General features: G+C 38.8%; 1 protein-coding gene across 1 annotated transcript; it reads left to right on the top strand.

Moving 5' to 3' along the window:
* The first annotated feature begins 911 nt into the window (after positions 1-911).
* On the top strand, positions 912-27,896 carry LOC104056642 (interleukin-1 receptor type 1). The gene is made up of 12 exons (XM_009557912.2): positions 912-1,504; positions 4,666-4,749; positions 5,959-6,102; positions 7,723-7,954; positions 9,989-10,175; positions 11,349-11,523; positions 12,646-12,711; positions 17,097-17,217; positions 20,049-20,194; positions 21,458-21,601; positions 21,749-21,913; positions 23,367-27,896. Exons 3-12 carry the CDS (start codon positions 6,012-6,014, stop codon positions 23,741-23,743), a joined length of 1,704 nt encoding a protein of 567 aa, XP_009556207.2. The 5' UTR covers positions 912-1,504; positions 4,666-4,749; positions 5,959-6,011; the 3' UTR covers positions 23,744-27,896.

Here is a 27,896-nt window from a genome sequence, read left to right as displayed (position 1 = left end):
TTCCGTCCCATCTTCTCCTTCCCAGCTTTTCCTCCTAAGCTTTCCTTTCCCAGCTGTTCCTTTCCCAGTTTTCATTTCCCAGCCTTTCCTTCCCAGCTTTTCCTTTTCCAGCCTTTCCTTCCCAGCTTTTCTCTCCCAGCTTTTCCTTTTCCGGCCTTTCCTTCCCACCTTTCCCTTCCCCTGGTGCGTGGCCCCTTTGCCTCCCGTTGGGGAGGAGGGGTGTCCTTGTGGACCAGGATCAGCTCCCTGATCTCACTCACTCTCACTCACTCTGCAGGTGCGCAGTGAGTGCTGGTGGTTCGCGAAAGAACAGCCCCAAACCCTCCGTTTCTCTTAATTTCAGCCGTGTTCTGAGGGTGTTTGTGTTGATGCGTGGCGTGTTTTGCACCGTCCCGCTGCCCTTCCGTGTGCCTCCCGCTTTTCCTGCTCTTTACGCACCGAAAAGCTTTCTTGGAAGGAGTTCTTTTATTTTTGATGTCTGCTTCCTTGCTGTGTGTATCGTGTTATACAAACCCAGGTGGGAAGCACAGCGTAAAAATGAAGCCCGTAGGAGTCCTGAGCGCTGCCATATTTTTTAAAGTAGTTGTAACAGGAAGCAGGATAAAGCTTGTCGTAAATCATCTTAATCCTGTAAAACACTGCAGAAACTATTTATTGCCTAACTGCCATCAAAAGGGGGCCCTTTTTTAACTCTTTGTATGATGACAAAAGCAAGGCGAAAGAGATGCCCGCAGAAATGCGCCTGTCAAACCTGCTCTGACAGTCCCAGACCTGCACTGGTCACGACTGAGACAGACCTTATCAGCTGCCGGTGGAGCCACAGCTGGGTAGGAGTGAGCTATTAAAAGCCACTGAACTGAAATCATGGTTCAGGTTTGTTTCCAGCAGCAGCTCTTCGGGTTGGAGAGTTTTCGTCAAGGGATTCAAGCGGAATGCTACATGTGTTTTGGTTTTCTTTGTAAATTCGGCAACTGTATGCTTGTTTGACTTGGACCATTTATATGTGCTTGGATGCTCACAAAACTGGCTGGAGTTGCTAAGTGAATATGCTTGTCTTTTCATAGAGATTGTGAAATTGGAGTGCTGTAAAAGCTAAGAAATTGACATAGAACTCTTGCACTAAAATACAGTATCCTTAATTCAGATATTTTAAATTAATCCTTAAATGAGAAATACCCATTACTTTTTATTGGTAAACAGTATTAGTGATTTTCTTCCTCCCTCCTGAGAGTAATACTTTAATTTTTTAATACTTTGCATCACTGTATTTCTTATACATACAGTTTTATTTGCATGAGCCCTTCTGATGCTTTTAAATGCTTCTTGACTGTACTTTGAAAGTGTTAGTGGAAAAGTAGTAACTTACATTGGACTTAAGTAGAAATATTCCACATTAAACTCCACTTTACTTTATACTGACAGGTATCAGGACCTGAAATGACATAGAAAAGTCTTCAAAGCACTAACTACAAAATGAACTCCTTCCACTTGATGCTGAAAGGAGGTACTGCTTTCATTTGGCTTCAATAGCGATAAGATCTCTGCTTCCAAGGTGGTTTGAATGCTTTCATGGCCTCCAGTTTGTCATGAGGTAGAAGTGGGTGAGTAGGTAGCACTTGACTGTGTTAGAATCAGCCAGTTATCTAGAGCTACAGATAGCCATCTTCTCCCCACCCTCATCATGTACTTTGGTGAAAGTTGAGGTAGTATCTGTAACGCTTTGTTTAGTTTCAGATTTAGAGTGGTTAACACTTTGTCTCAAAGTTGAACTGGAATTTCACTTATAGAGATTTAAGTATTGCAGGCCTGTTCATGAGTATTCTTCTTTGATTTCTGTGACTTCATTTTCATGTGGCTTCAACAGAATGTCTTGGATAATGGGTTTCTCTTAAAGGTATGACTTTTCTATAGTCCTGCAACTTGCAGTATTTTCTGGAAGGACACCATTTAACGACTAAAGCTTGTGGTCATCACTTCAGTGTCAGAATATCAAAGTGGTATAATAACCAGATCCACTTATAGAGAATGCTTGCGCATAATTTTGGCTCGGCATCATTCATGCTCCTGTGAAATGATCAGCTGCGTTTTATTTATATATTGGGCATGTTAGTTAGGAAAGTTGGGAGCTTATGGAGGTGGTAGGCTGGAAACAAGGTATAGTCTGTTAGGAATTTTGTCTTGCTTTGCTGTTGTGATTTAACCCTGGTAGGCAGTTTAATGGCTTACTCTTTTTGACAAGGACAAGGAATAAGGTGTGAGTTGTATGAACATGAGCCAGCAGTGTCTGAACATGAGCCAGCAGTGTGCCCAGGTGGCCAAGAAGGCCAATGGCATCTTGGCTTGTATCAGAAATGGTGTGACCAGCAGGTCCAGGGAGGTTATTCTCCCTCTGTACTCGGCACTGGTGAGACCGCACCTCGAATACTGTGTTCAGTTCTGGGCCCCCCACCACAAGAAGGATGTTGAGGCTCTGGAGCGTGTCCAGAGAAGAGCAACAAAGCTGGTGAGGGGGCTGGAGAACAAGTCTTATGAGGAGCGGCTGAGAGAGCTGGGGTTGTTTAGCCTGGAGAAGAGGAGGCTGAGGGGAGACCTTATTACTCTCTACAACTACCTGAAAGGAGGTTGTGGAGAGGAGGGAGCTGGCCTCTTCTCCCAAGTGACAGGGGACAGGACAAGAGGGAATGGCCTGAAGCTCCGTCAGGGGAGGTTCAGGTTGGATATCAGAAAAAAATTCTTCACAGTAAGAGTCATTGGCTACTGGAACAGGCTGCCCAGGGAGGTGGTCGAGTCGCCGTCCCTGGAGGTGTTTAAGGAACGGGTGGATGAAGTACTTAGGGACATGGTTTAGGGAGTGTTAGGAACGGTTGGACTCGATGATCCAATGGGTCCTTTCCAACCTTGTGATTCTGTGATTCTGTGATTCTGTATGAGTTTGTTGTGGTGTGTTGAATCTTGTCTTGCTGGTTATAGTTGGAGCAAGTGGCCATACATTGATTTAGTTCTCCACACTCTCTCCCATTTCAATTAAACTGTATCAACGCTTTATTTTAAATGTTAATGCAGTTCCTTCATACAGGTATGCTGGTAAATTGGGGCACTTTACACCTCTGTGCTATTGTATTGTTTTCAGAGATGATAATGAGTTACCATTGAGCGGTGATTTTTGTGTTTTTCTGTGCGGCTCAAAGGCTAAGGATCTGTTAGTCATCGTTGCTGTAATGAGTACCCATAGACAGTGATCAATATTGAAAACCACTTAACAGCTATGTGCTGATAGGAAATCTAGGGGCTTAGGTGCTTTCTAGACATGGCCTTTGCAAAGATCTGTCACATCCATGTATTTATGTGTCATTTACAAGTAAAAATCTTTTAAAAATTGGAGAGGGAAAAATTGGAGAACAAAGGTACAGTTATGTATTTTGCACAGCTTCCTGAAGAGCAAGGAATTAGCAAACTTGGGGACCAAGTATCTCTCTAAACCTGTTCTTATGGCATTTGAAGTCGGCAATGTGCCTAAGGGAAGTAAAAGGGCAAATTCTGTGAAGATAGACATCCTGCAAAGAACAAAATGTCACATGTTTTCTATTTCTATTTTCACAATGGTAATTTTAGAAATTTAAAGGAGCAGTACTAAGTTGTATTTTAACTATGTGAAGATAAAAAGTAGGGAAGTAACTTGGCAATTAAACTTTTTTTAGTATCTTGAACCACAATTATGATAGATTGGTTGTGTAGGATATTGTTTGGTTGTTTTTTGTTTTTCTTTTCTTGTTTCTTCAAAGACTTCACGTATGTTTTTGCATTTAGCCCAGAAAGCTTTGAGGTGAAACTTCTCCAAACTTAACTATGTAGGCAGTGCAATCAAGGAAAATGCCATTCCTTCTACATGTGAGATATTTGAGCTTGTATGGTTGTATCACGTGGCATTTCATATTGCTGAGACTGGGATAGAAGGCCCTACAAAGCTAAAGCTGTTAGGTAGGTGAAAAAACATCTGCCTTTTAAACAAAGTTTCCTGTTCCACATTTGTGGATTTGGGGTAGTTTCTCTGTATATTCTGCTTAAGAAAAAGTGTAGAAACTTTGTATGGTCACTTGAAACAGTACTGACCAGAACAGAAATGCTCCATATACTGTAGGGTATTAAAACTACAAAAGCTAGAGGCTTCTTCCCTTCTTTCTTGAGTTTTTAAGCTTTACTGCTGCAATATTTGAAGAGTATGTATGTGAATTTTGAAAAAACAGAATTTTAAAAGCTATAGCATACAGTATTAGAAAGACAACCACCCTTGGTATTGGAGACCAGTAATGGGTGCAAAATTTGAAGCTTAATCTGTTGGATTTTTCAGTTATTCTTACATTGCCCTAAACTTAAGAGTTCTTTGTTTCCTTTCAGTGGTTAAATGTCTTACAGAGTAGCTACTTGTGTCTGGTTTTGTTGCTTGTTTGACACTTGTGCAATATTATCTTAGTTTTGACAGAAACTTCCTTTTCCAAAGGTATTGTTTTTTCTTTTAAGTCATATCTCTAGTGTAGGCAGAGGGTTCTTTTGCATTTAGGATGTCTGTAGAAAAATTGGATTTGCCTATGTATGCTTCTGTCTAAATGATGTGTTTTGTAAAATCCTTTTCTCCTCTTCTTCACTTACCTTCTTCATTCTTTACAGGTAAACTGAAACTCCAAGAATGTTGATCAGCTCATTGACAAGTTACAGGAAAACCATATACAAGGCAACTAAATAAAGACTATGGTATGAGTGCTTTGTCAGATGAACTATCAAAAAGAATTACATACTGAGGCTGTTACGTTAAAGTGTTGAACTCTGCTCTGTGTGTCCTCCTTACTACCCCAACATTTCTGTGTATTAAGTGTTTTGAAAGTAGAAGATGGTGTGGCCTGTTTGTCACAAAGGTGAACTACATTGGATATAAAAGTCAGTCAAGGCCATGCGTGTTTTTTCAGGGAATACTGTCTGTTCTTTCCAGCCATTTCTAGCTGGGTGTAAGGCAAATATTAACTAAGACCTTTGCAATGAATGCTTTGTAATGGACTGCTATGTGGGAAACCGGATTGCTTTAGAGAGAGAGGGAGCAGCATGCAAAGTAGTCAGGAACAGTGGAAAGGCAAGACAGCTAAATACAGAACTTAACCTGTAAGGAACAGTCAGAAGGAAAAGGGGTTAAGTGTTTACCAGCTGTCTGACAGTAGAAGGCTTGGGAAGGTCTCTGATGACATCATGCCAAGGAAAAGCAGGTGCATTTGAGAAGGGAGTGGGACTTGGTTAAGATTCAGAAGTTTCATGGAAGCCACTTGTGGACAATAAGGACAGTGGGTGTTTGTTCAGTCTTGTCTTTGTTGGGGAAAGCTATAAAGACCTGAGGTGTGAAGTGAAACTACAATTCTTGAACACTTTGTTTTGTGTCTGACTACAGCACTTCATATAAGCTGCAGTTTACCCACACGTTTGGCTTTAGACACCAATTTAAGTGCCAGATCACACTGGACTTGTAGTGTGTTTGTCCTCCTGCAAAGAACTACAGATTCATTTGGTCTTAAAAGTAGAGCTGCCTCAACTGTACAAGAACAGTTCAAAAAATGAAGCCTCATACGTCTCTGTGATTGTGTCTCTCATAAATGTGTGGAAAGACAAGTAGCTTAATCAAGCTTGGTTTCTGAAAATACAGTGTAGCTTAAATCACTGTGTGCTAGCATAACATAACATGTCTGTGCTAGAGGGTTTGGGTTTTTTGGCTTAACTATGCTGGCAAACAAAACTACACTTTATGCAAAAGTTATTCTAGTAGAAATTTAGAAATATTCCAGTATAAGGCTGAAAACTGAGTTGCTTTCTGTGGAGGCCAACAGTAACTGTAGTTGGAATCTTCAAAAGTTTGGGCTAAATTACCAAACCCATTTTTTTCCCTCCCCAATCTGACTAATGCTTCTGATTTGTTTTAAGGAGTGATGCTGGGTGCAAAGTACAGTGCAGCTTGAACACACTTAATCACACTAATGGAAAAAAAATCTTCCTTGCAGCAAAAGATGACATCTCTAATTTTGCTCATTGGTCATCTCATTCTACTGATACCTCTGATTGGTGCTGGTAAGTTAAATATGTTGTTGAACTAACCATTTTAAAAAAGAAAACCTGCAAGAGATGAGTTATGTGTATTCAGTAGAAAAGAGTTACTGAGAGCAAATAGTGGATTTGGGGTTTGGTTTTGCTTCAGCATACTGAAAATATTCTGAATGCCTCTTATTGGATTGTATTTGCACTAAGGTTGGAATGGACAAATTGAGATCAATCTTTTTAAATATAGCCACATAAATTCAGAATGAAAGGTTTTGATTAGCTGCTCCCTGATTCCTATGAATAAAGCCCAAAGAAATTGGTGTCCTTGACCTAAAGTTAGCTGTTGGATGCCTTCTTTAAGAGACATGGTGTAGCTCTAGTTGTGAAAGCAGTAGGGTTTGATTTCCTTCACAATTAATTAGTAATATATTTACTGGAAAGTTAGATCTATCATTAAAGTTTAGGACTACATAAATTAATGATGCTTGCCTTGATGCTCTTGGCATAAGTCTAATATTAATGTCTCTGAATTAGTTTAAGCTCTGTATGTATCTACTGGGAAATCTTTCATTAGGTTATAGGAGGGTAGTGGGACTGGAAAGATTACCGAAGACTTTTTTGATTTTGTGATTGAATACATCAGCTTTGTAGTTTGGAATCTTTTAAAAATCTGCTATACAGCCAAAGCGCCCACTCTGTGCTAAACTGGTATCTTCAAGTAGTTTTTGCTTGCACGTTTCAGTTCTTGATAAATTCTTCTAGTATCTGCACGTCTTTCTCTGATTTTTTTATTTTTGGCTAATATTTAAAAAACTGCTTGCTAGGCTGCATCATTGTTTTGTCAACTTGTAACACAGCCATAATTATAAAAATTTCATTTATACTTGCCTTTTATGTGATATTCAGAATAATGTTCATAATGTAAAGGTCCTTCTGGATAAAGGTGACAGAATTTGCAAATGTAGTATGAAAAATGATACATTATAGTCAAGACTATAATCTAAATACAGTGCCTCTCCAGATTTCCTTTGTATTATGACATGTTGGTTCACAGAGCTCATTGATGTGTGGAGGTCTTGATCTCATTCCAAACTCTCTTGTGCTTCAGGTCAAAACCAATCGTTCTTTTTTATTATTATTTCGCCTCCTCTCCTTTATTTTTTCTAACTTGTTTTTGGCCCCACAGTTGTAATGGCCAGAGTACCGTGAGTTGCTCTGCACCACTTCTGTTTGCACCATGCTTTTCACAGATAATATTTGCATTAAGAATGTGGTAATTCTGCAAAACTACTAACGTGCTTAAATAACAAGGACATGACGAGTGAGTTGTGAAGTTTGTGCTCGCTGGTATCCAATACATATCTTCTTATACCCTGGTTTGCACTGAGGCTGTTGGACTTACATGTGCTTGTTGCTGACTGCGTTAATAGAGGAAAGTTGTGGCTTAAGCTTTGTAAAGTGTGTGGTTTAGATCCTCAACCAGAAGATGCTAAATAAACAAAAAATGGTAGCCTTGCAATGTTTTGTTGGTAACTTGTTACAGAAAGTTTATTTTCTAACTCTATGTAACTTGGAATGGATATTAATACTTCTAAAACATAAAAGCATACAGATTAAAAGCAATGATTTTTTTTTCCTTATTTTTAATAGAAGAATGCGTTATTTGTGATTACTTTGTGCTTGTTGGAGAGCCTACAGCTATTAGTTGCCCAATAATTACGTTGCCTGTGCTTCACTCTGATTACAATCTGACGTGGTATAAAAATGGTAGTGCTACACCAGTAACCACGGAGAGAGACAGCAGGATCCATCAGCAAGAGGGCTTGCTTTGGTTTATTCCTGCAGTGCTGGAAGATTCTGGACTTTATGAATGTGATGTAAGGTAAGGAAGGGAGGAGGGAGACGACTGAGTTGCTAATGCTTACAAATGTGACAATGTATTTGTGCAGCTTGAGCATACAGAATGTTTTGGTTGAGGTAGAGTGCTTAGATCCGTTAAAAGCACTGTTTTGATCACAGTTTTTGTTTCTACCTGGTGGCTTTTTTAAAAAAATTTTTTTGACACGTGTAGCATTGCAAAAATGGTTCATACAGAAGACTCTACCTTAAAGCACGATAATATTAATAATGTTCTGTGTGGGTCTTGTTTGTTTGTTTGTTTTGGATGAAAGGTGAATTCACAGGGAAAAAGTCTTGACTTTCAGCTTTTTCTGTGTACAAATTGCTGTTTGATATTGACAGATCAGAAGAACATTTTGATTTCTTAACTGGACATGGTTAAATGGAAGAAGGTTCTAAGAGGTGCAAACTCTGCATTTTATGCAGTATCAACACATACAGACTTTCTGGAGAGCTAAGCAGCTTTTTGGGAATCCTTTTAGAAATTTGCAAATTTAAAAGGTAGAAAATAATTGTTATGTTTTATGGCCAAAAATGAGAATGTACGTGAAGAGCAAAGCAATGTGCTAGACAGCTTTAGAGGCAGCAAAAATAGCGCATCTGCAGTACTGCTCAAAATATCAGAGTGCACAGAGAAGAACTAAAAAGGAATAGGTTCCTTTCACCTCTTTTGTACTTTAAAGGATTTCCCATATTTACAGCTCAGATTAGTGCACTGGACTTCACCACTTTGAGTGGTCAAATCTCATAGTGGCTGAAATTCACTGTGTGCTGAATAGGAAATTAATTTTGGGTAGTACACAGCTATTGTTCTTTTCCTCATGGTCTTGCCACAGCACACTGAGAACAGTTAATGCAGGCTTTTTGGGTGACCCAGAATTTTAGTAGTGTGTAGTTATGTATATCGGTGTGAATACAGTACACCAGTTATGCTGAAGGTGTTTGGGTTGTGAACCTGGTAACAATGATCAGCAAAAGCTTCCAGCGTAGGTACAAATCACAGGCCTTTGCACCTTCCTGTTCCAGTGTTAATAATGAAACCAAAACTGGAAGTCAGAAGAACTGTAATCCTTTCAAGGCCACCCAGTTAAATAGTTTTAATTTAGTCTTTTTTTCTGTGTTTCTAGTTACTGGAGCTATGAGATGTGTTCCTGTGAGCACCTCACATCCCTGGCTTGCATAATGTCAGCAGGACAAAATACTTGCTAAAGTTCAGTTGTGTTAGCTGTAGGCAGCATTTTGCTCATCAGTCACTTAAACCTTAATTACGGAGCTTATCAAGTTGCGGTATATAGAAATTGAAGCCAGGACTGTCAAAATGTGTAGTTTGCTCTTCTGAAAGCTTCTCCCTTATCATAGCATTGAGAAATGAAGAATTTTGCGGTGACTTGATAATGTTCTTTTACTTGTGGCATAGACTTCTGGTTTCTAGTACCATCTCTTCTCTGCAGAGCTACTTCACCGCAGATTCTTGTGAACTCTTGGTGTGAAGTGGTTTTGCATTGATATTGCACCTTGATGTATATGTTAAGCAAAAGCACTCTCTTCTGCTAAGAGTTACAGTCTTTTTGTCTTCATATGTTCCTACAAGGAACACTGAGATGAGCCTGTCTTCTCCTGTTCATTTGGCACTGAGGAGGTTCCGGTACAGATGTGTTTTGGGTTAGCCTGCACTACTTTATGTTGGCAAACAGCACTGAAAATGGCAAGGCTGGGTTGGTGCTGTGAGCAATGTAGAGTGTCAGCTTTTCCAAATCCTAGTGTCCCCTCTGGTGCTTCCAGAGCAAATTCCACATTTGCTCACAACACAAAATTGGAGCTTGTTCCCATCTCTTGGTCTGGAACAGGGGATGAGGAGCTGAGGGTGGTGTTCAAGAGCTAAGGATGCTACTGTAGCAGTGCTGTCAGAGGCAGGGATGGTAGAGATGCTGAAGTCCTTACCCAGCAACTCCCAGACTTGATAGAAACAAGGAATGTTAATGTTAATAACCTGACTTGTCTGCTGTTCTAATTACAGGAACCTTAACCGCTCTAACAAAAAAACTATAAATTTAACCGTTTTTAAGAATGATAATGGTTTGTGTTTTAATGGAAAAATGAAGTATGAACAAAAAGTGGTGAGCACAAATACTGGAAAGATTATATGCCCCGATCTAGAACATTTTAAAAATGAAGACGATCAGCCTGAAGTGCACTGGTATAAGGTATTGTGTGCATGTATTTCAGATATATAAGATAACAGATACTTTATTTGAAATGTTTTATGAAGTATCTGAGAAAAGCAGCTTTTGGAATGGAATATTTTTTTTCTCTGCAGTTTGAGTAAGATGTCTGTCTTTCAGCACTATTGGGGAGGTAGGGGAAGGCATGGTATGGAGGTATGGGTAGCATATTTAAAAAAATAATTGTTCTTTTTTGGATTGCAAGTTTTTTCACAGTCAAAACCATGTATTTTGGTTTGGTTTGTGAAAATCTAGTGTATCCTTAATTATTTTATGTATATAATAATTTTAAAAACTTGCAAGTTTCCTTAAATACACAGCTCAGCATAATTCTTTTCATTTTGCAAAGTATTAGGCTTGTCCTGCCTGTTGACCATGGTGTGGTATTCTTATGCCTCTTGTTCTGATTTTGCCACAATACTCTGTAGACTGTGCATGCTTAGAAACATGCATTTTGTCCATGTCAAGGTAAAATTCTGAAGCAGCTCAACTGTTAATTCTGATGCTGGTATTAAGGTAGCTACATGGGCCTGTACATGTAAAATAAACTTGGTGATGCACCTATACATCTTCTTTTGAGATGAAGTGCTTCTAAACTCTTTTTAGGTCAGGGAAGAGAATGAAGATTTTCACTGTATTTGCATTGCCACAGAAAAGGTAGTACACTCAAGAGAATGAGACACTGCTACAGCAGCTCTTATCCACCTCTGTGAAGTAGGAATGCAGGAATTGCTTAGGGACATTATTTAGTGGTGGAGTTGGCAGTGCTAGTTTAAGGGCTGGACTTGATGATCTTGAAGGTCTTTTCCAACCTAAATGATTCTGTGATTCTCAAACTCTGCTACATACATAATAACTTTTATTACACCTGGGACAGATAACTGTCAAGCTATTAAACAAAAGCAGTGAGCTAAACCACAGAATTTCAAAACCTGAAAGTCGCTGCAGCCAATCCTTTAAAAAGTACAAATGCAGCAAGAGGTCATGAGGCTTCATATGAGAGCGTAGTGGTGCTTGGGTAAGAACCCACATTGTGACTTTCCAACAAAAAAATCGGTATATGGCAAGTATTTTAATAATCAGTACAGTTAAGTAACTTATATAATTATTAGTTTACCAGTTCCTTTAAATCATAGGTACTTTTGATATATTTAGGAGTGTAAGCCTGGATTTCTTGAAGACAAGCGACTTCTTTTGGCAGAGGGTGAAAATGCTGTCCTGATTCGCAATGTATCTGCACAAGACAGAGGAAACTACACGTGTCGTATGGTATACACGTATATGGGAAAACAATATAATGTTTCACGAACCATGAGTCTAGAGGTTAAAGGTGAGTGCATTGAGATTATTCTCTTCTCTTTTTGGCTCTACTGTAAATAAATTTCTGCAGGCATAAGCCATTTGGCATGTTACTTTTCAGCTCTGCGAAATTAAAGTTACAAATCTTTATTTTTTTTATTGAATGTAAAACTATAATACAATAATGTATGTTGCTACCCTTGAGCATTGCCTGAGAGGTAAAACTGTCATGAGAAAATGAGAAGTGTGATGTTAGGAATGAGAATGAGAAGGAAGTAGTGGTTACTGGATGAGGGGATTTGTTTTGCTAAAACAAATAATGCGTGAAAAGGAGGAATTTTTTGCTGAGACCATCACAGCAAAACACCTGGTTGTGACCGTGTTGGTCAGCTTGCTTACAAACTTCACTAGAATCTCAAATAATGGAAAGGGAGAAGTGACAAGCTGCATAAATACTAAAAAAGTTAGTAAGTTTTCCTCTGGAAAGGACTGGCTTACTGTTGGCACTTGGTTGTGCTTTTCACAGGCCTGAGAACTGTCTGTCTTCCTCTCCCAGTACTGTCATTTATTGCTGTGATCATTGTGATTGCATCTTTGTAGGCAGTGCTGCTGATGACCTGACCAATACTATCATAGTGGTCCTATCAGAAAAGCTGGCTGAGGTAGAGTATCCATCTCTTTAGATGAAATAAAAATTCTGACTTTAGATAGGTGATACGAGAACAGTGGGTTGTTAGCAGTGAGTCTATACATCATGCAGAATTATGCTACTCAAACCCAATTTAAGTGTGTGCTAGCTTATTCTTTTTCTTAAATAGATATTCTTCTAATCTAGGAAGTCATTGATACAGTCCCTCTTTCTCTTCCTTATCCATCTCTCTGACAAAAGTAATTGCGTTTATTTTGGTTTTTTTTTTTGTTTTCTGGTTTTATATTACTTTTATATCAACTGCCAGTAAATTTGAGATTTTTTTTTTTAAGTATTTTTAGGGTAAGCTAGAGCCCTTTGTTAACTTGGAAGCTAATTTGGAAATTTGGATAGAGTACAGCAAAACTTATGAGATGTAAAACCATTATAAAACTATCAATTGAAGTAAATTACGGAACGCTGCTTGCCTGAACTTTTTATGTTTCTCTTTTTTTTTTCCGTTAGAAAGACCACCACAGATGAGACCAGAATTTATTTACCCGAAGAATAATACAATTGAAGTAGAACTTGGTAAGCAGTAACTATTTAAGAAGTCATTAACATTCAGTAAAACAAATAAGCTCTTGGTCTTTCTAAAATAAGACATGAACAGTTCCACCGACTTTGTCAAGATTGGGAGATATCTGGAGGACAGATGTTAGAATATGATTCTCGCAAGTAATTTGCAGAGAGAATAATTGTGTGCCCTAGACTGGAGTCTCTTGACCAGCAGTGTTGGGTGGGATGCATTTATTTATTTTTTTTATTACTATCCATCCTTTGTTCCACTTCTCTGTGTGTATGTCTTGACACTGCAGAGATATAGTTACCTATATGTAACTTTTTAGGATGGTTTCTAGTTTATCAGTTCAGCAGTTTTTCCTCCTGGTGTACGTTTCTGTCTCCTTTCCCTCTCTGCAACCTGGATTTTATTTCTTATTCTAGTGCGTTAAAAGGTTTCAAATACTGATGTCTTGTGAAGCAGTGAGCTGCTAGTTGATGGACAGCATGTGTATTGTTTATCTTTGTGTTGTGGTTTAACCCTAGTTGGCAACTAAGCACCACACAGCCACTCACTTACTCCCATCCCCATCCCGCTGAGGGATGGAAGAGAGAATTGAGACGGTAAAAGTGAGGAAACTTGTGTGTTGAGATAAGAACAGTTCAATGATTGAAACAAAATAAAATAATAATAACAATAATAATAAATTATAATGAAAAGGAAAATCAAAGAGAAGTAACCCCCTACCCCAAACAGATTATGCAAATGAAAAACAATTGCTCACCAATTAAGCAGCAATCATCTCGAGCCAGCTGTCCCCAAGTTTATGTACTGAACATGATGTCATATGGTATGGAATATGCCTTTGGCCAGTTTGGGTCAACTGTCCTGGCTGTGTCCCCTCTCAGCTTCTTGTGCACAACCTGCCTCCTTGTTGGCAGGGCAGTATCAGAAGCTGAGAAGTCCTTGACTGCTCAGCAATAACTAAAACGTCAGTGTGTTATCAACGTTATTCTCATTGTAAATCCAAAATACAGCACTATACCAGCTAGAAAGACAATTAACTCTATCCCAGCCAAAACCAGGACACTTAGAAATTTCTTAAATAAGAGATTCTGGATATAAGGAATAACTTCTTCCCAGTGAGGACAGCCAGGCAGTGCAACAGGCTGCCTGGAGAAGTTGTGCAGTCTCAGTCTTTGCAGAGGTTTTGGGGACTGACTGGTTGAAGCTCTGAGCAGCCTGGTCTGACCTCAAAGCTGGCACTGCTTTGAGGAACTAGACTGAAGACCTCTTGAAGGCCCTTCCAACCTCAGTTGTTCTCTGATTTTATGGACCAAGTGTATGGTTTGTGAATCTTTTCCTACAAACCTATACATGTTTAAATTGTATGATATATTGGACAGAGTTATGTTCTACTGATGTATTTCAAAAGAATGAGTTTTGGAGCTGCTTGAACTGTAATTTTTTTTCTTGTTTTGCACCAAGGAGAACTGTTTGAAACAAAGTATTTGATTTTGGAGATGCCTGATTGGCTGTTCACTAGGATTTCCTAGTACAGGATCTGAGCTGTCTTGTAGTCTTTTGAGGAAGGGTTATTACTGATTAATTAGATCATTAGAGAACCTCTGAGGAAAGGTTGCACTGAGGCTCTGCCAACATATGAGAGCTGAGACCAGAGCATTGTGGGTTTTTCTTGGGCATATGACACTGATGTTAGTCCCACATAATGCTACTTTTGCTGCTGCTTTTTCTGACATCAAGCTGGTAAATACTGTGTTTATCAGGTGTTCTTTTCTTATGTTGAGGCTTCATGCTTCTTTTCACATCATGTGAAACATTTTGGCTGGTCCAAATTATAACTTTGAAATGAACAGCACTGAAATACTGGTATGTTTAGGGGTTTTGCTTGTTTTGAGGTTGTGTTTTGTTGCTGTTGTTTAGGGCTTTGAGGTTTTTTTTTTTTCTTTCTTTTTGACCTCAACAGCTTGTGAAAAATGTCTCGCTCTGAAGTTGCCAGGTTCTGGTGAGGATTGGTAGATTTTGACCAGAGTAATGAATGAACTTTAGTAGATATTATATTCCTCCCCTCTCAAGAAGGCTTGAGATATTCATGATCTGATACAAACTTACAATTGCAAGTCATGCAATCTTTAGATGGTTATTTAATTCTGTTGGAAATACTCTGAAATGGCTCAGCAGCCTCTCCTTTTCTGGTAATTATATCTTCTCTGCGTTCATTATAATTACACTCCTGAAAAGCTTTATTTGTACTCTTCCACTAATAAGGAAACTTGTTCACCAGGTCCTAGACTGAAATAGGGAGACTTTCCACAGTCGTTTTTTTACCTCACACCAGCTTAATTTTTATACATGAACAGTTGCCTTTTCCTTTGTAATTATAGATGTGGAAGAAATGAAGTAATACTATGGTGGGGCTTCCCTGTACTGCATCTCCCACCCATTAAAATATCATGTAAGTCTCATCCCCACTTCTGGTTGATAATTAGTTATGACTTCCCATTTAATACAGAAAAAAAATCTTACCAATGCAACCTCTACTCAGTCTGTCTGCATAGGCCCTTCAAAGGCTTTTTGACTTACTGAAGACATCTTTTAGGATTTTCTTAAACCTTGATAGTACTTGATAAGAAAATGGAGAATTGAGCAGGGACTGCCTGTGACTCTCAGCCTATGTTCAGATATGTTAAGGGACAGCTTGTTTAGACTCCTTATTTTGGAGTAGCATTTGGTCCGTATTTGTTATTAATTAAAAGTTGCTGATGTATTTTTGGATATGTTAGAACAGCTAAGAGGAGTAAACCTTGATAGCCTTACAGACATTAAAAAAGCAGTCACGTGAGACTAAAAGGAGACACAAAGTCTCCACTCACAAAGTGGGTGTATTGTGGCTACTGAACAACTACAAGTGATTCCCTGCTACAGGGGAACCCTTTAAAGGAAGTTGGTGTTTACTGTTTGTTTTTCTCTGTATTTGCTTGTTTTATATTGGTGGTGGTGGTATGAATTTTTTTGGGAGGGGAGATTTTATTTTATTTTGTTTTGTTTTATTAAAATCCACTGCTGTTCAAGTGTAGTATTCCGTGTCCAGTACCTTTAATGCGATGCTGGGTAAAAAAAAATAATCTTTGCTCCTATTTAATGCCTGGCTGTGGAGCAGAACCTGGAAACATCTGTGTGCTTTTTGAATCAGAAGTGGCAGTAGAGGGTTGCGTAGAAACTTAACAGTACATTCATGAATGCATGGAAACGGAAAGCATGCAACACATGAGAGGTTTTCTTCCTTTTAAAGAACTGTGAAGTGCTGTAAACCACATCTTTAGAAAAAGTCATTGTGGTTGAAGGACATGAGAGAAGGATTGGGGAACATCTGTGATTTCTGTGCAAACTCTTCTTCAAGTAACTGCTTTGGATGAGTGCTAAAGGTTTATTCCATACTTTTGATAGAGACTATCCCTTGGTGGAAGCATCTAGATCTGATGTGGTTCTAGGAAACGAAACACTGAGATCTTTACATAGGTGAACTGAGAGCCCACCTTCTCCTATCAAATTATAACTTCCGTGGGTAAAATACACAAGGAAAGGACTCCAAGAAAGCTGCTTACCTTCCTGTAAGTGGAGCTCTCTGAGGTACATTGCTAATGAATGTATTCTGCAACTTGGCTTGCTTTCTTAATACTGAGTCATTCTGTGAGATCTGGACTCTTGGTGGCAAAGGAGCTGAGTTACAGGTGAGCTTGCTCTGGAAGCAAAGTATGAGAATATTCCCAAACTAGCCCAGTGGATAGCGTTGGCCAAAAACCTCTGATCTGGAGTAAAGATGTGCGTGGTCACTGTGGGGCTTAATCCCATTCTTAGTGTAGTTGTCTATAGATGGGTATCTGCAGATGAGCTAGGGTCCTTAATTCATCCTATTATCAATGGGGTCTCAATTCAGTTGCTTACATGTAGATGTCTAGTGCTGTTTTGGGTGGTTTGGATACTCTAGCAGTGCAGGTTTCTTGGAAGGTCTGGAGTCCTACCTGCCAGCTCCATACAGATGCCTTGGATGCTGGAGAGCACCTCAATTGTACTGTGTACAAGCAACTGATTTGAGCCCCAGAGATCTTTTAGTGGAGAGCCATTCAGTTGGTAAGGTCCAAGTGTCTATAGACACCAAGCTTAAGTGTAGACCTGAACATTTAGACACCCTACATTTCGGATGGAATTTATACGCAGAATGGAGACACCCCAGTGTGGGTTTCGAATGGATGAGTTTTAAGGGTTCTATAAGGTAAGTGGGTTTTTTATATCCCTCCTTTTCCCAGCTGTTCCCCAATCACTTCATCCTGCTTCTGTTACAAGATCTTCAATTGCCACATTTAAATGTTTGGTTTTTTTTTTTTTTTGGTAGGGTCCCATGTAGTTATGGAATGTAATGTGTCAAGTGGCATAAATGGCTTAATTCCATTCTGGCAAGTTAATGATGAGGATGTTGATAGCTTTGATAGCACCTACAGGGAACAGTTTTATGAGTAAGTATTCTTATACATTGACTTGTAAGTGCATTTGCTGTTGAAGTATTCTGCAGTAATTTGCAGTGAATTTGCAATGAAGTTGACTGCTAGTCAAATGTCAGTAGTCGTTGAAAGACTGATTAGAAGTCTGCCTCAATTACATTGTATTCTTATTGCTTGGTTTAAAAAAATAAATGTCTTACAATAAATAATAATACAATAAATATTGGTATATTGATAGCACCTACAGGGAACAGTTTTATGAGTAAGTATTCTTATACATTGACTTGTAAGTGCATTTGCTGTTGAAGTATTCTGCAGTAATTTGCAGTGAATTTGCAATGAAGTTGACTGCTAGTCAAATGTCAGTAGTCGTTGAAAGACTGATTAGAAGTCTGCCTCAATTACATTGTATTCTTATTGCTTGGTTTAAAAAAATAAATGTCTTACAATAAATATTGGTATATCAGATGCAAATGTAATGGAGCGATTGTATATAGGTTTTTGTAATGCTGTTTTGAAGCAAAAAATCACTTAATTTATTTTTATCTGTCAAGTTGATCCTTTTCCTTAGACACAGCTTCTGATCCTTAAGAACAGGAAACAGAAGCTCTTGCTGCAGGACATCTTGGGGTTTCTTTTATGTTCAGGAAAATTGAACACAAATTAAGCTGATAAAGCCAGCATTTCTTTGAAGAGAGCAGGACCTTTTTTACTCTATGCTGTAGCAGAGTATGGATGTACTGTTTGCTTTCTCATTGAGTCAATCACTGCTGTTAAATATAACCATTGAAATGGTAAAAAAGGAAGAAAGGAAGAAAGAAAGAAAAATAGATAATCACAGCTATTGGTTCACACTCATGCAGAACAATTGCTGTCTCCACCAAGCGCCATCATCAGTGCAAAATATGTCTAGAGAGTTAGGTTGCAGGCTGCTTTTAAAATCATCTCTTTCATTCATCTGTATCTGGCCTACTTTGTCCCCAGGTTCCTTTAGGGGGAATTATTACTTTTTATGTCTGTACACTTGGTTGTTTGACTGTTGGAGCCTCAGCTTATGGTATCTAAGGCACAACTAAGTCCATTATTCTTTTAGGGCATGAAATTTCTCAGCTTCACCAGTTGACTTGTGCAGCTCTGTGTAGATATGTTTGAAGTTGTAATAACAGCAGATTCCGAAACTGACTTGGTGCCGCTATTAAACACATCTTCCTGGAAAACATTTAGTATATTTAACTCGAAGAAATTCTCTGTTAAGATTTTTGGCATACTTGGAAATAATCTCCATTTCTAATCACTACCTTGCCTATTAATTTTCACATGTCAGAGATAGAAATGTACAAAATACATCCTGTGAAAGTTCTAATTAGGATTAATAGTTCAAAGCAAGTTATCCAGTATCGGAGAAATTAATCTAATTGCAATGATAATGTTTTGTTTCAAAAAAAGGTAGTAATTTCTCAGCAATTAAATTTGTGGAGTATTTGCCAATAGCAAACCACACTGTAGACATGGCCAGCGTTATGGACTTGAGGGCTTACACCTTTCCTCTGCCAGGAAGAAAGTTAAAAGTGACTTGAACAAATCTGAACATGTTGCAAAGTTGAGGTTTGTATTGGCATCTCATGACAGAAGTTGCTGGCAATTATATATATAATGGAAACTGGTTCTTCAGGATGTTCTGCAAAATGAGGTTTTCTTCCTTGAGTACATAAGGTCAAGTCACTCTGGCATACAGGGTAGGATGCTTGTTTGTAGGCACCTTCCTAGTGCAGCTCCTCCCACCTTATTCTTGTAAATTTCCCTTAGGGGAGGGTGGTATTTAGCATGATAGCATACTATATCTCCAAGCCTCTGGTGGTAATATATATCGGGCATAAAGGCAGCATCACCATGTTTGTTGTCATTTGACACTAGGGTCACCCATCTTTTGTAGATTTTGTTCATCGTTATTACCTAAATTGGTTGGCACGTTGACTGTAGACACTGAGGGCTCGGGGAGTTTGTTAGTATGCTTACAAAGGTTTCATCATCAGTACAAAGAATCCTAAAAGATAATTTTTCTCTTGACATTTTAATCATTTCAGTTGGAAGGGACTTCTCGAGATTGTCTAGTTTAACCCCACTGCTTAAGCAGGGTCAGATAGAGTGCTGGCTCCCTCTTCTCCACTCCCTCCCATCAGGTATTTGCACACATCGATAAGATTGCTCCCTCGTCACCTGCCCCTAAGCCTTCTCTTCCCCAGACTGAACAGTCCTTGCTCTCTCATACTACAGATTCTCCACTCCCTTAATCATTATCATTTTCATTGTACTGCACTGAACTTGCTCAGTTAATTCCGTACATTTCTTGTACTGGGAGCCCAGAACTGGCCCCACTACTCCAGGCGTGACCTCATCAGTGCTAGAAAGGATCATCTCCCTCAGCTTAGTGGCACTAGTCTTCTTAATGCAGTCCAGCATGCCTGGGGGTTGGTTACTTCTCTGGAGACGCAGGATCTGCATTTTGCTTTGAACTTCATGAGGTCCTATCTGCCCGTTTCTTCACCCTGTCAAGGTGGTGTATTAGCCATTCCTTAGAGTTCTGTATCATCTGCAAAACTGCTAATGGTGCACTCTGTCCCACTCAGCAAAAAACCCCCAATGTGTATGGGAAATGGCAAGTCATCTCTGGTTACGAAGCGGTTTGTTACAGAGGTGATGTTTACTGTGTTTCACTGGCTTCTTAGGTTTACAGGGCTGAAAAATGAATATTTTTGTATTTGTGGATAGATGAATGCATCCCATATTGAGCACTGATATTTCAGTTTCTCTACAGATGATCCCTTTTTACACTTTTTTAATGACAGAGAGGGGATGCCTCATGGAATTGCTGTATCTGGAACAAAATTTAATATTTCAAAAGTGAAAGTAAAGGATTATGCTCATAAATTTTTCTGTCACGTCATATATGGTTCTCGACAATTTACAGCCTACATTAAATTGGAACGCCCAGGTAAGAGATCTAGTTCTTGATAAAATGGTGATTAATGATGCTTATTTCTCAGTTTGACAACAGCTTGGAGCTAAAACTGTGTGATGTACCATTGTGCAAAGTAGGCAGTGCAGCTCAATACCTTTCTTTGTGTTTTTTTTTTTTCTTTTGTCATATTCTTAGCAAAATTAATGAAAATAGTACTTTGCTTTGTCTTCTCTCATTCAGTGTTTCAGGAAACACTTAATGAAAGATTCCAATTTATTTGAAGCAAGTGTGAGACCTCAGTGGAATACTGTGCTTCATTCTACACAATTGTGCTTAAAGAAGAATGTGGATCAGAGGAGATTGTGTCTAGAAAAGCAGTGAAAATGGCCAGATCTCTAAAAGAGCTAGGGGAAAAACATAACTAAGTGTGGAACAGACCATCAAAATGACATGGATGTATATGTTCACCTTGTTGTCCTATCCTTCAATAACAAATAATGGGCTCAGACTGCCCAGAGAAATGGGCAAGAAAGAGAAATGAAAAAAAAGAGTCTATATAAGAAGAGAAACTCTTAACAGTGATAGTAGTGAAGGAATCAAATAGATTGCTTGGGAAAGTTATAGACTTTCCATTACCGATGTATGTGCTGTGTTGTAATCTTCTGGATAGATACATGCATGTGCATTGCCATCCTGCCACTTGTTGGACACCCTAGTCTTGTGCTTAGAGACAAGGATGTTTGACCTATTGCTGGCTAGCATGGAGTTTTCTTTATAGTGGATGAACTTAAGGTGAGCTTTAAAAACTCAAATGCAAGGCTGAAGAAATTAATTCTTTTTAATCATAAACAGATATGCAGAAAAGCAAATCACCAGATATTACAAGTTCCTTCCCCTCCCCCCCCCCCCCAATTTAGCTGCAGAACAGCCTCTGGACTATTGAGTTTGTATTGAGCTGGATTTGTCCCCTGTGAACCAATCCTTTGACAAATGTTATTCTCACATTCACCTTTATCATAAACAAATAACTAACTAAAGTGGATCTGAACTCTGTTACTTAACTAAGAGTAACCTCAGTTGTCATATTGCTAAGGTATCTTTTCTCTGAAAGATAAAAAGTAGGCTTGTCAAAAAACAGTCTTTGCAGAATGCCTACATGAAAAATTTAGTCCTATTCATTTGTTCCTTTTCTTAATATTGTAATGACCATACAATTTTGAACATTGCTTTTGTCTTTTTCTGGTTCCAGTATATAACTGTTTTGTTTATTTTCTCTCTTATTCCACTCTACTGCAGCTCAGAACATTCAAGTTTACTTGATTGGAGGAGGAGTTTCTTTGATATTTTTAGTATTTTTTGCTCTCCTTATCTACAAGATCTTCAAAATTGATATTGTGCTTTGGTATCGGGACTCCTGCCATCCTTTCCTGGGTAAAAAAGGTACATTTGTGTAACAGTGCTGTGTGTTGTAATGAGCTTTACCTTCTCTTACAAAGTCATCAGTTAACCTTGTGGAGTGTGATTGGTCTTGGATTTTATGAGTCTTTAGAATCCATTTTTATATTACTCCTATTGCTCACTCTTTAGTTTCAGATGGGAAGATCTATGATGCTTATGTTCTGTATCCAAAGAACAGAGCAAGCTACTTGCATTCATCAGATATTTTTGCTTTGAAGATACTGCCAGAGGTTTTAGAAAGACAGTGTGGATATAACCTCTTCATATTTGGAAGGGATGATTTACCGGGTGAAGGTAAGTGTCTGAAGACAAATTACATTCGAGTTTTCTCATTAGCAACTGCAACTGCAACTCAAACAAGCAGTCAGTCACATGTGATTCTGAGTATCTCCCACCATCGAATGAGCTATAATTTTTGTATTCTCTCTGATGGAGAATGAGGAATACAACACTGGGTACTCCCATGAAATCTGTTTATCTCAGCCTTTCCCTTGTCATTATTTAGCTCTTCCAGGTTTTTTCAATGTCTGAGTAGCTTGGACACCTGGAGATAGAGGGATGCTGAGGGCAAGAGAAGTTGAACTCATAGTTGTGAATGATGACTAATGACAGGAAACATGGGAAAATTAGGTCTTACGGGTGGTGTGAAAAGAGCCTTTTGCTTTGAGATGCCACTTGACAGAATAATCTCTCTACTGTTTCATTTTAACGTGCTCTCAGAATTGCTGTCAAACCAGCGGGATGCAATAAAGGGTATAATGGATGCTTGGACAGCGCAGGTGGAAAACAAACAATACAAGGGAACACTAAGTTATCAGGAATGATCAGCTGTATCAAAGACTACTTGTCCCAAGTGAAAGCTCTAAGCTTTCCTTGCCAGGCTTTAAAATTCTTATGGAGGTTTCCTCTGTGTGCATACGGGCATCGAATTTAAATTTCTAGGATCTGACACTGAAAATTTTAGATCTGACTCCTTATGTGAGGTGATGTGATGAAAGTACTCTGAATCCTTCCTGGTATTATGACCTTAAAAAGATAATACTGAGACTTGATAAATTTTCAGAGTAGGCCTTAAGTAGAAAGTTTTGTTTAAAAAAAAATTCAGGTGTGAAAAACGTACATGAGGTGGTTTGTGGATCACTTTTCTATATCTGAAGGCTTTTGGTAGTGGTTTATGAAATAAAGTTTTGCTGAGAAGTGGAATCTAATGTCCTGCTATCTTTTTCCAGCTTGACAAAACACAATAGTCTATCCTCAAGGTTAACCTGTATGTGTTTTTTTGTGAGGTATTTGCCATATTTTGCTGTTTTATAATTAAAAGTCTGGAATGCCATTGAAGGGAGGATGCTATACTTTTCCTTCCACTTACATGTAACGGTTAAAACCAGTTAAGCATACAAGAACAAGCTGTTTAAATAAAAAGGTCATAGTTTTATCCAGGCCTATGGTTTTGGAACTTGATTTTTGCAATTTCACCCATTATAGTAATAAAAAAGATAGTGGCTTTTCTCTGTTTATGCAAAATGAGAGTACAGACATGCAGTCTGACTGGGTCAGATTGTGTTGCTTTGGCCAAATCTCTGCTTCTTGGCTGACCCAGTATGAACTGCTTGTATGCTCTTATCCTGTCCCTGTTTGTGAAATGAACCGTGTTGGCCTAAATATCAGTGAATGAACCAGCTGCAACATGTTGGTAACAAAATAATATAAACATGCAGTCTTAATTTTGCACAACTTTTTTCTACAGCTGTGATCAGCGTTGCTGATGAAAAAATCCGTCAAAGTAGAAGAGTGATAATTGTTTTGGTACCAGAACCCTCCTGTTACAGTGTTACAGAAGATGTTTCTGAAAAGCATCTAGCCATGTATAATGCTCTTATCCAAGTTGGCATAAAAGTAATTCTCATTGAACTTGAAAAAATACAAGATTATGCGAACATGCCAGAAGCCATCAAATATATTAAGCAAAAGCACGGGGCTATCCGATGGAAAGGGGATTTCTTAGAAAGTTCTTACTCAGCAAGTACCAGATTCTGGAAGAAAGTGCGCTACCACATGCCATCCAGAAAAAGTATGTCTTCATTGGGATTGCATTTGTTAACAAGAGACTCTAATTCTCCCTAAATAACAACAGAAAAATGACACATTGACTAATTCAGTTCACCTAGTTGGTGATGGATTTATTGAAGGTTACATTTATCTGTTTTGTGCAGACAATCTCATCCAAATTTCCTGGATTGAAGGTACTACAACTTCATTTACAGATGTGAATCATCCTTTCTTCTGGCCAGTTCAACAGAACAGCTTGTAATGTCATCAGTAGCACAGTGATGACATGGAAGCCAAATAGGAAGTACATGAGGCCTTTTCCAAGAATTGCACTGTGATTTTGTGGAATTATTTTGGTATTAAAAATGAAAGGGGAAAAAACTTGTCAAAAAAACCAGAAAACTTGGATTTTTTCAGGTTGAATATGAAGGGAACAGTATTAATTACAATGTGATATTATGTAATGGGTGTGACTGATGCCAGTAAATGTTTGTTTCAATTTTTTTAATGAAAAGACACAAAACTTTTATTTGTTACAAGTTCATTATTTGCTGCCCTGTTCAGTTACCTCAAAGATAAATTCAGTGTGTTGTCTTCCAAGAGAAGAGGTAAGAGACAATGTCAGCCCCCCAAAAGTGCTATTGAACCTGACAAAGCATAAATACTCTTCCTTGATCTGTTTACATTTCAAAGAACTGTACTATTTTTAGTCACTTGTCCCACACAGACATCATAAAAACACCACTGTAATGCTGTACTGAGTGAAAAAAAAAAAATAATCTCCAGAAGACTTTTTTTGTCCCAGTTAAGTGGCTTAGTATATTTGTCCTTATTACCCGAGCGGAATGATTAGCTAATGGCATAGACTCTCTCCTAGGGAGTACAGGATGGTTGGCTTCATCCCAATCAACTTCAAGAATCAGATCAAGGGGCTTCAGGGAACCCACTTCTCATGAGTCACTGTTGCTGAAGGAGAGCAGGTCTTCCCTCCTGTTCCCTGCCAGGCTGCTGGCTCTAGCATTTGTTGATGCTGAAGTCTGAACCTGAGTGAATAGACTAATGTGACAGAAATCATTCTTTTCCTTGGGGCAGTCTTCTCCCAGACTGGTGATTGTATGTGGTTCCCAGAGGATTCAGAGTGCAGTGGGAGGAGAAAAGGAGTAGCGGGGGCCATGCTTTTTGGTTCCAGGTGTGTTTTGAAAATGGAGCTAAAATAGGATTATTGCACAGTACATCTTAAAATGAGAGCCATGCCCTGAGTTGCCCCCTGTAGCTGCTTGTTTTTCTCCTTCCCTCACTCCTGACGGTGTGAGGAATCTGAGGCGACTGTACCTCATTTAGATGGGGCTGGATGAATTGAGGCTGGAGTTGCAGCTTCCATACAGCTGTTTGGGAAAGGAGGTTGTTGTGAAAGTGAATATTGAATTTATTTATCTTTTTTAAAAAAAAATACTATGTATGACATGATTTTGTTAACTCCAAAGTTATGTTTGACTTATGTGTAGGCAGTGATGTAGTTTGTAATGGTCAGTTCTTTTTTCAGGGGAGGGAATTGATTTGATTTTAAATTACAAGATCTGTTAGTATATGGAAGCTTCAGGATTTGACTGTTTATTGCTTTAATTTTGCTTGCAACTCTAAATTCCTGCTTGCATCCTGTCGGCTTGTGTCTCGCAGCACCTTATGCTGTGTGTGCTCCTATTCAAATTCCAGCTTATCTTTTTCTGTGCAGCTCCCTTATCTTGTAACAGACAACTTACTGTTATGTCTAACTCTGTCACTTTCCAAGCTATCCTTGCAGGCTGTTGCTACTACAGTACTAGGCAGAATTTTTCCGTTTGAGTTGGTCCTTTGATATCTCCACTTGTCCATCTGTTAAAACTCATGTTCTGCATCCTTCAGAATTCCTCTATTCATTTTGGCTCTGCACTTTTGGCTTTTTCTTCTTTAATGGCTCGGGCACGTCTCTTATGTCTTCATCCTCAACCAAACAAAACGGATAGTATGAGGAGCTATCCCACAGAAGAACTGCATGGTGAATGTGGGATAGTGTAACCCTCTTGTTCTGTCTGATAAGTGACAAAACTAGTGGAAATTGGTTTCTCTCCTGCCTAAAGTGCTTTGGTTAACTCAGCACATGCTGGAAATTTGAAACTGCCTCTGAGAGACTGTGCTTTCTGAGCTTTGTGAGTTGAGTGTGATTTTGGGTAGAATGGAATAAAAATCTCTTCATTTCAGATTAGGAGAGGGAAAAAAGTGCATTTGAAACAGACTGTTTCAAACTGTCATGGTATCGGAATGTCTTATTGATGAATGTCATGGAGATATAGACCAATGCATACTTATATTCTGTTATCGTTCTGTGTTTTAGTCAAGATAGAAGTGTCAAGGAAGGGACAATTTGTGTCATGAAATGTCACATTCACTTAGCTGTTGCACGTAGACCACTTTTAAATACAGTTTGTGTTTGGTGGCAGCCTGTTGTAGTGTAAGAGAGCCTTGGGATACATCTGAAGTTACTGACATCCATCTGAGCAAGATTAACTGTCATGGTTTACATCAGTAGAAGAATTTACTGGGATAGAAACCATACAGTGTGGTCACAGAACTCTTCTCTAGGAAGATCCCTATATCAAATGTGAAGACTAGACACTGGAAGTTTGGCATTTGTACTCTGAGGACTAGTGTGCAATGCTGACTTTGCACTTCCGCCTGGACAGCTTGCAGTATGCAGCCAAGCCAACAGACTTCCAGTGATCTTAGGCCTCCTGAATTATTTTTATTCTGACTGGAATAAATTGTGTGACAAACTGCTACTTGTTATTCCTGTTTGGTGGAAAGTTATTTGATTGAGCCAAAATACTGTTCTTAGAAAAATATTTGTTCCTTTTGATATATTTATACAAATGGTGCCAGAGTTTTCATGTGTGTTATGTAAAGACGCTTTAAAGAAAAGTCCATTTTTAATTCAATAAAGCACTACATATTTTTTTTTTCTCACAGCACTGCTTCCTTTCCCTCTCCCCCCGCCCACTTGAGTGTGCTAAGTATGAACAAACACAAGCAGTACTCTTGACTTTAAGTGTCTTAAACAAGACTGCTGTATTACATCTTCCTCAGCTTGCTGAATGTGCGTGGGAAAAGGGCCTCTTCAACCATTGAGTTAATCTGGTCTTGGCACAACACTTGCACTAACCACTTCACCCTGCCTGGGCAAATGGAAACTGTGAGCTTGGTTCTGCTCTGTCCTGTACTCTCCTTAAAGTAAGGTGAAACTGGAGTAATCCCAAGGATGCTGCCTTGCTACCTGAGACCAACACCGTCTCCAATAGTGCCCCACTGTGCAACCTGAGATGTGAAGGGCGTCTCATCAGCAGTGGAGAGACAGCCTACTCTGCTTACTTCTTTGGGCAAGCCCTGGCTTTATAGTGTGGTTGAAAAAAGCCAGAGCCTTAGCAGTGGGGCTGTAGGTACTGGTCTTGTGTAAGATCTCATGGTAATTTCAGAGCGGGTAAGGTACTTAGTATAGGGTTTACAGAATAATTTTCATTCCTAATAGATAGAAAGAGCTTACAAAAGTAGGGGTTTAAAATTTGACCTGTGCTTTTTGTTCGCTGATTGTTTTGAAATTCTTAAAGCTGTCACTGAATATGGTTTCTGACCCTACTTCTAATACAAATAATGCCAGCTCTGTTTACTTGCTAGTTTAATCTTGGGCTTGTTTTTTGATGCAAGATAGATAACCAGATGAGAAAACCATTAGAGGAGTTCTGAAATGAGTTTTTATATACCTGTGTAACTCTTGCAGTGGTCGTTTTTCAGACTGTTAAGCACTTATGTTAACTTCTATATAACCAGCAGTAATAAGTCGAATTCTATCAGCATATGAAAATCATGAAATATCAGCATTTTTGTGTAAAATTTCCCAAATGAAGTATTTTCAAGACTTATATTGATAATGCTTCTGCTTTTTTTCCCAGGCCTGATCTCTTCTATACATCTATCTAAAACCTGGGCAAGAATTCAGTCTGTAAATTAATATGTTTGAGGGTGGTACACATTTGTTGCTTCCTCTTAGGAAGGAGATCAATATTAGCATGACTTGTATGCTGACAGCAAGGCAGCACAAATTCTGCTTAAACAGGAGGAACTGAATGATTTGATTCTGCTAAGGTGCTTTTCATTCCCTACCTCTTCAAAGATAAAGCACATTTGAACTATGCCTGTG

This window comes from Cuculus canorus, chromosome 1 (genome assembly GCF_017976375.1).
Source record: "Cuculus canorus isolate bCucCan1 chromosome 1, bCucCan1.pri, whole genome shotgun sequence".
Lineage (NCBI taxonomy): Eukaryota > Metazoa > Chordata > Aves > Cuculiformes > Cuculidae > Cuculus > Cuculus canorus.
The sequence above is the reverse complement of the archived record's forward strand: the minus strand, read 5'-3'. Positions and strand labels throughout refer to the sequence as shown.